Genomic DNA, 13,095 nt, shown 5'->3' with positions numbered 1-13,095 from the left:
AACGTAGGAACTAAGAATTGAAACAGAGTCCCTGGCGCTGCAAGAGAGTAGCACTAACTATTGTGCCACTATGTCACTTAATCATTAGAATATAAACTTATAAAATGGGAAGAATATGGCACTTGGAAACAAGTGTATTGTCTTGTGTACAGAGTACATTGTTTTATCATGATAAGAAACAAAACTCTTAGGAGACTTATCTTTTCCAAGTTGAATAGGGACCCTACATTTCCTATGTATAGGATGGCTGCAATTGAAAAATGACACCCAGTCCATAGCAAACACTACAGCATAAAGGAATGAATCAAAGAATACATTTTTCTTTTTATTTTATTTCGAAATTAGAATTGCAAACATATACATATTTTAATTTCAAAACAAACTTGTATCTCAAGTTATTTTTTGGCAGATTTACAGATAATCCAGGTTAGGTAAGGATCTGTGTTATCTTCCACTCCAAAAAAAAGCATCTTCATGTAAATCAATGTATCCTACTTGTATTTGCCTCATTTTCAGTATTTATTGACAATTATGGTCATTTTAAGCAAAGGAGGAAGACATAGATATGCTCAGAACTTCCTTATGATGTGAATTAAAAAAGTTTAAAAAGACGCTTTGTTTTTCAAGTACTTGCCTTCGAGTCAAACAATGAAACAATACATAAAAGCTAGTTCTCTGATCTGGAAATAAAAAACAAACTTGTTTTGTATGCTGGTGTTGTTTAGCAAGATTTTATGGGTCAAATCTGGCAACCAAAAACTAAAAATACATTAAAGCAAAAGAAAATAATACCAACAAACAATAGAAACCAAGAAAGCTTCCCACATCATGTCTAAATTTGAAAAACACCAGGAACTGCTTATGCGTGCAGATTGACTTTTACTGATGTGTGGTTTCGCTTACAATGAAGCGGAAAACAATGCTGGTATCAATAGTCAGCATCATTTTTTTTTTAATGTCATGGAAACTTAACAGGAGACTATTAGTCCAAGGGTATTCAGCATTTAATACTGAAAGTGCATAATGAACAAGTCAAGCGGTCTGATCTGAGCTGGACCGTCTGCTGTATTTTCATTTGCTTTGCTTGGCTTTTCTTTTCACAAACCATTTTTATCTGAGTCTTTCCTGCTCCTCCTATAAAAGAACACAAAAAGCATAAAATGGATACAACCTATTTATTTAACTGCCACTCACACATCATGCATTGTAACAAGCAAAAATGAAAAGCACGCCATTACAAATTTATACCGCCCAAGGTTTTTTTTTTACTTGCAGCACTATATTTTCCACATGCAAGGGGCTGTAGCATTTGCTAGGACATTTAGTACTATCCCATGGTGGCATCGACCTCAGTGTTTGCATAATTGCTATTACCTGGCTTAGTATGAAGTAGACAAAGGAACAACATGGCAGTGGCCACCATACAGCTTGGTGAGGCACTGACTGTTTTTGTGGAAGATCCAACCAAAGAAATAAACAGTACTTGATTTTTTTTTTTTTTCTTGACTTCACCTTTTGTGTGATTACCATCCGTTACCATGAAAGAGAATGCCCAGGTCATGGGCTGATGCAGGTTGGTTATTTGGTTGATGCATGACATCAAAAGGAATTTAGGTGGATTCCCAAGGTATCATAGTGTTAAACTTACTATAAATCTGGCAACAAACACATTAAGCACTGGAAGAAGTCAAAGCGTAGTCACAGAATACTTTTTAACATTATACTGTACATGAGTATAACTGTGAGAAGAACAGGAAATGCTAACTCTGTAATCATACCAGGAGATATTAGCACTTAGATAAGCCAGAGTGAAAAGACTTGTAGTAAAAGCCTACCTAGTCATAATCTGAATGCTGAATTATTTTTGTAATTTTTGTATTTTTGTCTAATTTTGTTGTATTTGCCATGAATTGTCCAAACACGATTTTAGAAAGCAAAGTTGCTCTTAACTGTACTTGATGTACAATACCTTGGTACCTCAATGATCAGCTTTGCTGGCATGTCACCTGATCTGAGAGTATGTTTGGAGCACGTGAGTAAAGAGAAGTTCTGTCTTGTCAATTGATGAATGTTTGGAGTAAGAGTGGCTCAACTGGGTAGGGTGTCATTTCTTCTGTCCAAGATGTCTTTAACTCTCAACTTTGGAAGAGCTTCTTCCATATCTCAGGAGTGATCAAGCACGTGAGGTCTGAATAGACACCACATAAGATATCAGCAGTGGAGGTGGATGCAACAAGCTGTAGGCTAAACATGGATGGTGCCCGCCATGGAACCATCTAGAGGTGAATTGGAATAAGTGGGTTTGGCAGTGTTAGATTATAATTACTAAGGCACTTGATGAACATTGTGATTTTGTTCATATTTTTGTATTTTTAATTTTCATTTTAAAAGCAACTATATTTAAGATAGGCAATTATTCTGTCACTTGACTTTAAAACTGAAGTACATTTTCAGTTTATTTAAACTAATCAGCATTAAAGAGGATTTGCAGCTCTGTAGTAAAGTAAGTTTCTCTATATGCAGGCCCTTGTAAGAAATTATTATTTCTGTCACTATTATTACTTCAAGCGTCTTCCACTCAGTTTTAGAAAGATTTGCATAAAAAAATGTGATTATGGCATCCATCAACAGAGTCACCTCTAGATGAAGGCTTTTTCTTCTCTTTACTTTTCCAACGTGGTAAGAAATGCCCCTATCCCCGCAGCTGAATCACATCACGCCTAATCATTAAAATGGATGTTAGAATGCTGTGCTGTCCAATATAAACGTGAATGAAAAAAGCAACAAAAATAGCTTTCATTCCTGGTAGGCAGTTTGAAGTAGTGGTTAAGATGCTGGACTGTAAAACGTAAGACTGGCACCTGTAATCCCACTGTTTGACCATGATTGAGTCTCAATTGCTGATCTGGTAGTAGTACAGAAACAACTATGTTATACTGTACCTGTAAAGTAACTTGGGATTGGTGTTCACTGAGTAAAGTCACTTTTTAAAATAATGAGGGAATACAGACTCACTATGTGTCCCTGAGAAAGTCACTTAATTCATTTCTGCTCCTATTGTTAAAAGTACTTGGAAGCAATCTACCTGTTATTCTATATTTGGAATGGAATTCACTTTAGAAAGATATTATATAAAATAAAATAAAATATTTTGTATTACTTATGAAAGAATTTGAAAAAAAATGTAATAATGAAGTAAAGATATTATCAGTCATGAATTACAAAACAATAGCTGCACTTCAATTTTGTCTGGAAACATAAAATGTTTTAAGCAGATGCATTTGTTTGAAATATACCCTTATTTCCCTATCTCCCTGGTCACTGTGCTGAATTTACAAGTCCTGAGGGGCCACCTTCCCAGTCACTCCAATTTCACTGCACACCTGCCTTTGAAATTTGAACATTTTTCACTGCTGCAGACAACCAGATGGAAAATGATGCCGTTTGTCAGTGAGATAAGGGTTCAGGTGGGGCTGATCTTTCTTCTGTTTGATCTTCCATGTGGCTTCCTGGGAGAGACATAACATTCTCCTCAAATGCAGCGCCCTGGCTTGTACAGGCCTGCAGTGAAACCCAATAGTTTGGCAGGCCTGCTGTTTGGACCACACGGCTTTACCTCATCGTTTTACACAGATACTCATAATATGCACACAATAAGCACAGAAGAGACATTATTGTGTTACAATGAGACGATAAGAGGGCTATAACCATTATTTACCTTTACAGAGAAAAACCACTCACAGAGGTATGGCACGATTAAGAAACTCCCCTCGGGGACTCATTCAACGACTCAATGAGGATCTGTGGGATTTTATGGAAAGAAGTTTGAAATAACAAATAATATAAAACAGGGCTTTTGGATTTATCTTTCTTGGCCATTTAAACTAAAGGTGTCTGGTCTTTCTAAATGTTTTCTTATGTTTGCAAGTTTACAAAAGACAGCTGATTTCAAGCAGCGTTAGGAGTAGCTAACATGGTTAAGGTAAGCAGGCAGAACTGCATTATCATCCGGAAGGACTTTTGGACTAGATAATTTGCAAACGGATCATAGAGGATACTTCTTTCTGTGTGCACTTCAGTTCCCGTCTTCTTAACCATCTAATTACATTCCTCATGTTGTAGTCTAATATGTGACAGATTAAAAGAATCCTTGCATCTAGCTCTCCATTAACCCGTAATTTTCACTACTCTTTAGTATTCAAAACAATTCCTGCAGTATGTCCATTTCTGGCCTTTTTGAGAGTCACAAACCCCAAATCTTCTGCTTTAACTGAATTACTGACAGATTAATAGGTTCTTCTTGCACTTCTGAGGAAGGTGCTAATCAGCCCTCTTATAATTCTAGTTGTGCTCCACTGCAATAATTTAGTCCGTTGTTTTAGCTCTCTGCAGTATCAAATCCCAGTAATCAGGTGTCACAAATGTGACTCCTGCCGTGATAGGAGTCTTTCTGCATTCTCCATAATCTAAAATCTAGTCCTTGGGAGTCTCCAATTTTTTCCTGGCAGATTAAATGTTTTATTTTATTTATACACCCTTAAACTTTGTCCCTCAGTTCTCCCAAATTCTATCCGTCCAAAGAGGCTGCTCTCTTATTCCTCCAGATCTGTAAACCACAGTCCTGAAATATCTCCAGTTCCAAGTCTTCTATATTGAATGCAACTTATATCTAGCTGTCCTGTATTACCAGATTTTTTCCTAGAGATTCTGCAGAATCAGTTTTTGGCATTCTGCATCTAAATTCAGCCTTTATAGTCTCAGATTCCAGTCCCCTGGGGCCTCATGCATAACGCCATGTGTAGAATTCACGCTATAACATGGCGTACGGACAAAAGCGGAAATGTTCGTACGCATAAAAAAATCCAGATTCATAAATCTGTGCGAACGCCAACTTCCACGTTCTTCCGCTACATAAATCCCAGTCAGCGTGAAAAGTAACGTATGTGCACGCGCCTACTGTCCCGCCCCAACTCCTCCCAGAATTATATCTCTTTGAGTATGCAAATCAATATAAATAGCCCTTAAGCTCAGCCCTCTGTGAAAAGACAATGGAAAAGCACGGGGGAAAGTAGAAGAATTTCAGCGAATACCAAGTGGAGGGGAGGAAAAACTTACTATTTATTGGTTTAAACAGTGATATAATCAACAAAAGGAAGTTGATCGAGTGACAGAGTGTCGGAGAAACTCGAAAGCTCAAGTTCACGAAGTCACACAGTGCCCAAAATAAAAAAGAAGTTGTCAGATATCAAAGTCGTCGTGAAAAGGCGAGTCGTAGCCCACTGTCTGAATGTCATATGAAAGATTATTAGTGTACAGAGAAAAAAAAAATAGGCACACAGTGGGGGGAAAAAAGCACGAATTGTCAACTTTAATCTTGAAATTTCCACTTTAATCATGTAGTTTATTTTGTCATTAAAGTAGAACATCATAAACTTCATCTTAAAATCGTTTAATTTACTAATCCCATCGTAACTAAAGTAGCACGTTAAATGCTTTGTTTTGTATTTGATCTTCTATGTGCTCTATGTGTTTGAATCACTACATGCTTCTTAAAAGGGCTTTCTCTTCCTCCGACAGGACACAGAATCCATTACATTCGTGATATTACAGCTCTCTCAATAATTAAAATACTGAGATGTATACTTGATATCATTTTCACAATGATAGGAATTAAAGTGTGTTATTAAACATGGGAACACGGTGGCGCAGTGATTGTTGTTGCCTCACGCAAGATGCTTGCTGCGCCGTGCGCGACCTTCGATGAAATAATTTATTGCAGCAGTACTGTCTCTTTCAAACGTACTAACCCCCAATTCCTGTCCTTACTTTTCTTTCTCCAAATACCCAATCGCCACACAATCAGCTCTGTAATAGACGTTAAGCCATCTGTAAGCTGAGAATGCCGATTCCTTCAAAACGTTTAAGGAACATTGAAATATCTTTGTAGTACATGTTTAATTATTCTATCTATCTATCCTTCCAGTGTCGCGCCAGCTCCTCGCTAGTGCTGCGGCACCATGTCCTCACATGTTTAATTATTTACAATATAAATTATTTAAATGAAGTTAAAGTTTTATCTGTATAATATAATATACATATTTTGCTGCATTTCATCTTAAAAATGATATCATATGTAAATACGTGCTTTATAAAGTGGCTCAGGTTGTGCAATATTATAAACTGTATCGCAAGTTTACAGTGAGGTAATTGTACTTATAAGTACAAAGCATTCTACAAGGAGCACTTGATGGACTGATTGAGTGTATTTACAGTTCTTGGGATGAAACTTTTTTTCAACCGCGAGGTCCATACAAGGAAAGGCTCTGAAGCGTTTGCCATATGAGAGCAGTTCAATAGACAGCATGGCTGAGACAGCGTGTGCTTGATGCTATACACTGATAATCACTTTCCAATCAGCTGCTGTAGAGCTGTGATTCCCCACTCAGATAGAGTGATATAAATATTCCGAGTGGTGCAGTGAGAGTAATATGGAAAAAGATGATCCACTGTGGCAACCCCTAACAAGAGCAGCTGAAAGAAGAAGAAGAAGGTGCAGTGAGAGGAACAACGCTAAAGCAGCTATGGTATTTAGAATAGTTTGACCATTCTGTGGACCATTATATTGTTACAGGTTAATTACAATCAGATGCATTAAACTAATAAACAATATGCGGTTAATTTCAGTGTATTTATAAAGCCGCGTCAGGGATGTGGATCTAGAAAAGAAAGGGAAACTACACTGAAACGGTAGCACTGCTTTGATGGTGGGTGCCGGCAGTTTGCAAAACAGAGCGGAGAACTTGCGTACGCCAAGCATTTAGCTACCGTGAAAATGTGCGTGGCTTTGCGGCAAGTTTAGGTTTTATACATTGCAATTTGAGCGTGGAAACGGGCTTATGCAACATTTTTGTGCGTATGCACCGTTTATACATGAGGCCCCTGGTATCTACAGATTAAAGTAGTTTTTACTTCCAGCTGTCTACACCGTCCGGTTTACTGTTCCTCTGTCTTTCAAGAGTCTGAATAACTAGTCCTCAGATGCCTACACTAATACTCTTCCCTTGGTAAAGGACATTTTTCATCTAGTTTTACACACTCAAGTTGTAGCTTGTGCATGTCTAAAGAATTGTTCCTCCTAAGTTAAAAGAGATGTTGATCTAACTGTGTGGTTCTGATCCTCCTGGAATAAGGGACACTTTTTTTATATTTATTCTCAAAGACTTATGTCTCAGGTCTCTGTTTTGTTCTAGGACTCTTAAATTAAAAAACGTTCACTCTAATTCCTCAGGATCCCTTTTTTTCTAAATTAAAATTTCTTTACTCTCACAGTGTACCTTTAATAAGAAACTTTAAAAAATGGAGGGAGAACATTCTATTAGGCACATTTGGTAGCATTGTCCAAATAGATTTTTGTTAGAGCTGTAAGGAGGTCTCTGTTTATTGCTACTTTCATTCTTCTAGCCCTTCGCAGTCTCAGTCTTAATGTTTCTCTAAACGCATTCCTTCGAAATTAAACAAACTGTATAGTCTAGTACTACAGGAAGTTTTTCACATCTACCTTACAGACAGCTCATAGAGTTCTCAACCACACACCTTCAGGTCCCCAGTAGTTTTAAATTCTTTTATGCTACAAAAGACCTTAATCTAATTTCTGAGTCTCTGATTTTTTAGGGATCTAAAACATAAACCAATAAAAAATGTAACACGTTGAAATAGAGGCTCCTATTGTCTAGCCAAAACCTGATTATAAATATAATAATAAAAAATACCCTGCCCTGTTAATAGTTATCAGTGGTAGGTGAAACATAATATCCCTTAATATTCAATTTGAGTATTTCCTAAATAGCACTCTTTACAGAGGAGAGGTTAAATATAAAAAATAAAATGATTATTGAGTGGTACATTTTAATTTCTAAACATCTTGGCCCAACTTGAGGATTCTTACATGCACATTTTTTTCTGCTTAGGAATGAGGCAGATTACTTCATGTGAGAATACAAAATGAAAATGTGTACAAAATTTGGGCAGTTCTAAAATGTGTGGTTGGTGCAATTGTTCTTTTGTTAGACACCATTGTAATTAAGGTGCCACCAAAGCAATTTTAACAAGTTCCCAGACTCTTGACTGAAGCAATTTATGCTTGTTCGTGTCTGTGACTTTATGAAAATCCAGGTAATATTTGGTACTCTGCTGTTCTGTCATCCTAATACATTATTGTCTTAATAGAAATGACAAAACTTGTAAACATGAACCATGTAATAAAGCGGTTAACACAAACAGGAATTAGAGGTGCTCAGTTAGCTGGCAAAATCAAAATTACCAAAGGGGGAAGTATGTTTGTTTTAATTTTTTCTTACCTTTTCTGCTTTTTGTTATGGTAAATAATAAACACTGCCATAACTATTAGAGTAAGGGAGGCAAACACACTTCCCAAGACAATTCCAAGAGTGTTATCTAAAAAAAGAAAAATATTAAAATCAATACTATAATGTGCAAAAGGAAAAAAAAATCACACATAAATGTAATTGTTCATTTAGACATACTTAGTTGCAGTTTCTCAAATCTTCACAAAAACATATTATAACACTGTTCAAATATATATATATATGCTGGGCTACATTAGTTTCTGGTTAATGTTGGACACCTTTGCTCTGGTAAACCAGCAACCTTTGATAGTTTATGTAAACCTGGCACCCTTGCAAACTGGTTCTTATGCTTCTGTCCATCTCCACCCATTGCCTCCAGCATACATTTATATGCTGTGTCAGCAACACAACTCTGGTGAAAAGCTTTAGCCAGATAAGATCTATAATAGCACAGAAGTGGAGAGTATTATGGAATATCAGAAGGAGAGCAAATGCAAGGCTGGATGTCACCAAGCCTGGTAGTCTAGTTTTATTGCCCGACTTATTATATAGTGAACTCAACTCCAGGTAAACAGCATACATTAAGCACATGAAAAATCACAGATTATTGAATGAAATAGTAAAGCTGGGTACACAGAAGGCATTCTGCTAAAATATACAGCCTGTTTACTACAAAATCTCAGTTTACAAATATGACATCTGTACTACAAAGTACTTGAGAAGTTTTCAGATTAGGTCTTTTCCTTCTTCACCCCATTAATCTTAGAATGAACCACAGGCTCTGTAATTGTTTTATGATCCATCTTAAAACTCCCGTCTTTCTTAAGAAAGTCATACTTTATTGGAATCTGTGTAAATTGTTTGTTCTTTGTCTTTGTATAAATATAAAGCATTTATGGGCATTTTGAAGTGTAAATGTGTATATATAAATGAAGTTAACAATTATAATAAATAAAACAAATATATTAAATACTAATTAGTAAAATGTAAAAGATGCAATACATAAAAATAAAACAAATCATTTTGTACATACAGCACTCAAATAAATAAAATCTATTTTCTCATTTTTGTAACAGTTCAAGGAGATGAAGGCATGAAGTGTCCCTAGCGGGCAAACTAGTCCTTTGCACAGCACGCTCATTCACACACACACCCCCACCCCACATTATAATCACCACTTAGGTTACTTAGCTGTGCAACATAAACAAGGCCACAGAAGCTTTATGACAAACCAATACAGCAGAATACATAGCGACATTGTCTGGGAAGCTCAGCAGGTGGTATTCTCAGTGTGTCCAGGTCTGGTCAGGTCAGGTTCGGAAGCATGCATTGTTACAGCACATTGCCGCAACCCCCCAGGCTAACACATAGTCCAGTCCCACCCTCCGGAAATGACATAATGTCAAACTAGTGATACTCAAAGATTCTCCTAAGAAACACAGTACCAAATAGTCCAGTCTTTGTCTCAGGTCAGTGGATAGCGTCCATGTCTCGCAACCATATAGCAAAACAGGAAGCACCAGGACTCTAAAGACTTGGACCTTTGTCCTTTTGCAAAGATATCGGGAGTGTCACACACCCCTTTCCAGCAACTTCATGACCCCCCCCATGCTCTCCCAATCTATCTACGTACTGCATAGAAAGAGTCACCAGAGACATTAATGTCATTGCCAAAGTAAGTAAACCTCTTGACATGATCAACACTCTCTCCACAGACAAACACACTGCTGATGGCTGTGCCCAAGAGGTCATTAAAGGCCTATATCTTGGTTTTAATCCAGGACACTCGCAAGCCCAGACATTCAGACTCGACGCTCAGTCTCTCGAGTGCCCCAATCAGAACCTCCATTGACTCTTTGAAGATCACAGCATCATCAGCAAAGTCAAGATCAGTGAACTTTTCTTCATCAACAGATGCCCCACAGCTGCTGTACCCCACAACCCTGTCCAACACCAAGTCCATGAAAGCACTGGACAGGATGGTACCAAGAATACAACCCTGATGAACTCAAGGATCAGCTGGGAAAAATGCAGTGATTCTGCCTCCACCCCGCACAGCAATCACCTTATCAGTGTACAGGCTGGCCATGATATCCAGCTACTTTGGGGCAGGGATGTCCCTTGAACGCTTTACAAAAATCAACAAAGGCTGCAAAGAAACTTTGCCGATCTTGGTGTTTGTGCTCGATGTGAAAACTCAGTGCCAGGATGCAGTCGATGGTAGACTTATTAGGCATATAACCAGAGTGCCCCAGTGACTGTCCAGTTCAATTAGAGTAAATTAAGAAACCTCTAATTTTGTGGTACAATTTTAATTTCCACAACACAATACACAAAGTGCATGTGACACTGTGATGACTGCCTGCAACATCCCAGCATTGCTTTTGCACTAATGCTATAGTTTTATACTACTGCCATTCCCTTACAAAATGGCATGATTTTGGAAAAAAGAAATATAGATATTTAACCCCCATTTTTTTCTCTGTCATAAATAATATCCCAGGTACAAGTATGATAAAGCCTGATACTGAGACGACCAGTATACTGTTTAAATGTCATCCACTATTATGTTTTTTATAATTACACAAGCAGATTACTTTGCTGCAGCTCTTAAAGTGTAACACAATGGAGCAAAGACTGTCTTTGTGGCAAGACATAAGTTATTTGTCAGACTTCAGTTTTTTTTTTTTTGTTTTTTTTTGCACACTCCATAAGGATGAGGAAATATGGTAATTTGTTAGATTTAACAATGGTTGCTTTTTACACTGTTTGTGTCATAATTATAGCAATGGGATGTCCCACTACTCCCAAGTTGAGCCCTGAAAGTCTGCAGTTTTTCAGTTTTGCTTGGCAAATTAATCACCCTATCATGAAAAATATTAAACTAATTTGTGAGAAAGAGGGATCCTGAAAATGGATTACACATAATAAAATACAGAAATATGCATTTATGGTCAAAAGTAGGATTTAAAAAATAAGCAAATCATCTGAGATATTATGCATAATGAGAAATTCAATCAAGGGTGCCACTTCCCTTTGTCTTCTTCAGAGTACACTGGTGTAAGTCAATAGTTATTTTTCTGTTTGATAAATTGGTTTTATTATTGTCATACAAGGAATACTAGCAACAATACAGCAAGTGTCAGTGCTGCTAAACAATAACCATGTGATGACAATGCCCCCCAGAAACAAATGAGTTGTGCTCCGGGCACTGCACAAAGAACAAGGAAGAGTCTATCAACTAAAGGTAGAATATTTACATCATTTTAGTGGGGGCACCCTGCCTTGACTGACTACTTCCCTACTTGGCATAAACTCCATTTCCACCAGACACAACTGTTGTTTAGCAATCAATTGAGAAGGTGAACTTTTTTAAAAAATGTCTTTACAAAGTGTCAAACCCAAAAAAAAAAATTAAACTATTAATACAGGCCATGAGATAAAAATAGAAAACTTTCTATTTCAACATTTCAACATTCTTAAGATATTATAAGGAGCAAACTCCCTTCTAGCCCATTTATTGGAATTAATTATCTTTTGCTTAACACAAATCACTTCAAACCTCATGAGTTACACAGTCTACCCAAAAGTAACAGCATAAATGGGTAAATCTAAACAATTACTTAAGAAGTCATTGTGCTTGTGTAAATAAATTTGTAAACAAAACACCAAAGAAAGCCTGTTTACTTCCTTAGTTTTCAGATCTTTCAAAGATTATTTTATACAGTATAAATTACAGGTATAACACAATTATTTACATTTACTCAGGGCCACACAGTGGATTGTGAGTGAAATGGAAACTATTCAGTTTACAATTCAATGCCTTAGCCTTAGCTGCAGTACCACACTGCTTGTATGTTAGTTAAGAGAAGAACTGCAGACTGGGGAGGATCACAAATGTGTATCTGGACATAAACTGAGACAATCTGGTGCTAACCAATGTTTAAATAGTGGTCTAAAGTATGTTCCTAGTAATAGGACAAGCTCCTCTATTTCCACTTGTCACTGTTCAGTGTGAACCCTGGCCAAAGTTACTCCACTGTCATATAAAAATAAGGTGCATTGGTTTGATTGTTCTTTGCAAGTCCAGTCTGCTTAGACTGAACAGTTGGATGCATCTGACAAGAAATGCAACCACTACTAACAACCCAACTCACTCGGATTTTCAGACACACCAAATGTAGTGCTTCTTCTTGCACAGGGCAGACTACCACATGAAAGCCCCCCTTTTAAGAACAAGGCACAATTCATTTTTTGCTCTGGAAGCAGCAGTCTTTAATTATATGTAACTACCACCCTGGCTTCATACCCTCCACGCTGCATTTTTGCATTTTTTTAAAATTCTTTAAAAACAGGCACCATGTCATTTGGGTAATACAACCTCAGTGGAGGCCTTTTCCAAGGACAAAACCTGAATAGCAACTTTATTATCCCCATTCCATCCTGGAGACCTTTAATTATGAAAGTAGGCCGCCCCACTTCCATATATGTCAACAAAGTGCCTGAAACATAAACACACTTGTTTCTATGCTAAGTCACGGTGTCACCTGAGAATGAAAAGGATTTATAGACTCAGTTTTAATTTGTGAAACAGATGGATTTCCAACCATTTCACCACCCTCTCTCTCCCCTTTCTCTAAATTTCCATGAATTTCCATGCATGACTGATTAAATGACTTACGCATTCCAGTCTAGGATGCAAATTGCTTTTATGCATTCTATCTTTTCT

The 13,095-nt window shown here is 37.2% G+C and overlaps 1 protein-coding gene across 1 annotated transcript in view; it reads right to left on the bottom strand.

Annotated features, from left to right (window-relative positions):
* Positions 1 to 312: 312 nt before the first annotated feature.
* The window catches only part of susd2 (sushi domain containing 2), a 58,565-nt gene continuing 45,782 nt past the window's right edge, over positions 313 to 13,095 (bottom strand). The window contains exons 14-15 of the mRNA XM_028824100.2: positions 8,358 to 8,454; positions 313 to 1,134 (exon numbers count right to left, since the gene is read on the bottom strand). Of these exons, the coding sequence (XP_028679933.2) occupies positions 1,098 to 1,134; positions 8,358 to 8,454 (134 nt within the window). The 3' untranslated portion in view covers positions 313 to 1,097. The remainder of the gene's footprint in view (positions 1,135 to 8,357; positions 8,455 to 13,095) is intronic.

This window comes from Erpetoichthys calabaricus, chromosome 18 (assembly GCF_900747795.2).
Source record: "Erpetoichthys calabaricus chromosome 18, fErpCal1.3, whole genome shotgun sequence".
NCBI classification, from domain to species: domain Eukaryota; kingdom Metazoa; phylum Chordata; class Cladistia; order Polypteriformes; family Polypteridae; genus Erpetoichthys; species Erpetoichthys calabaricus.
The sequence above is the reverse complement of the archived record's forward strand: the minus strand, read 5'-3'. Positions and strand labels throughout refer to the sequence as shown.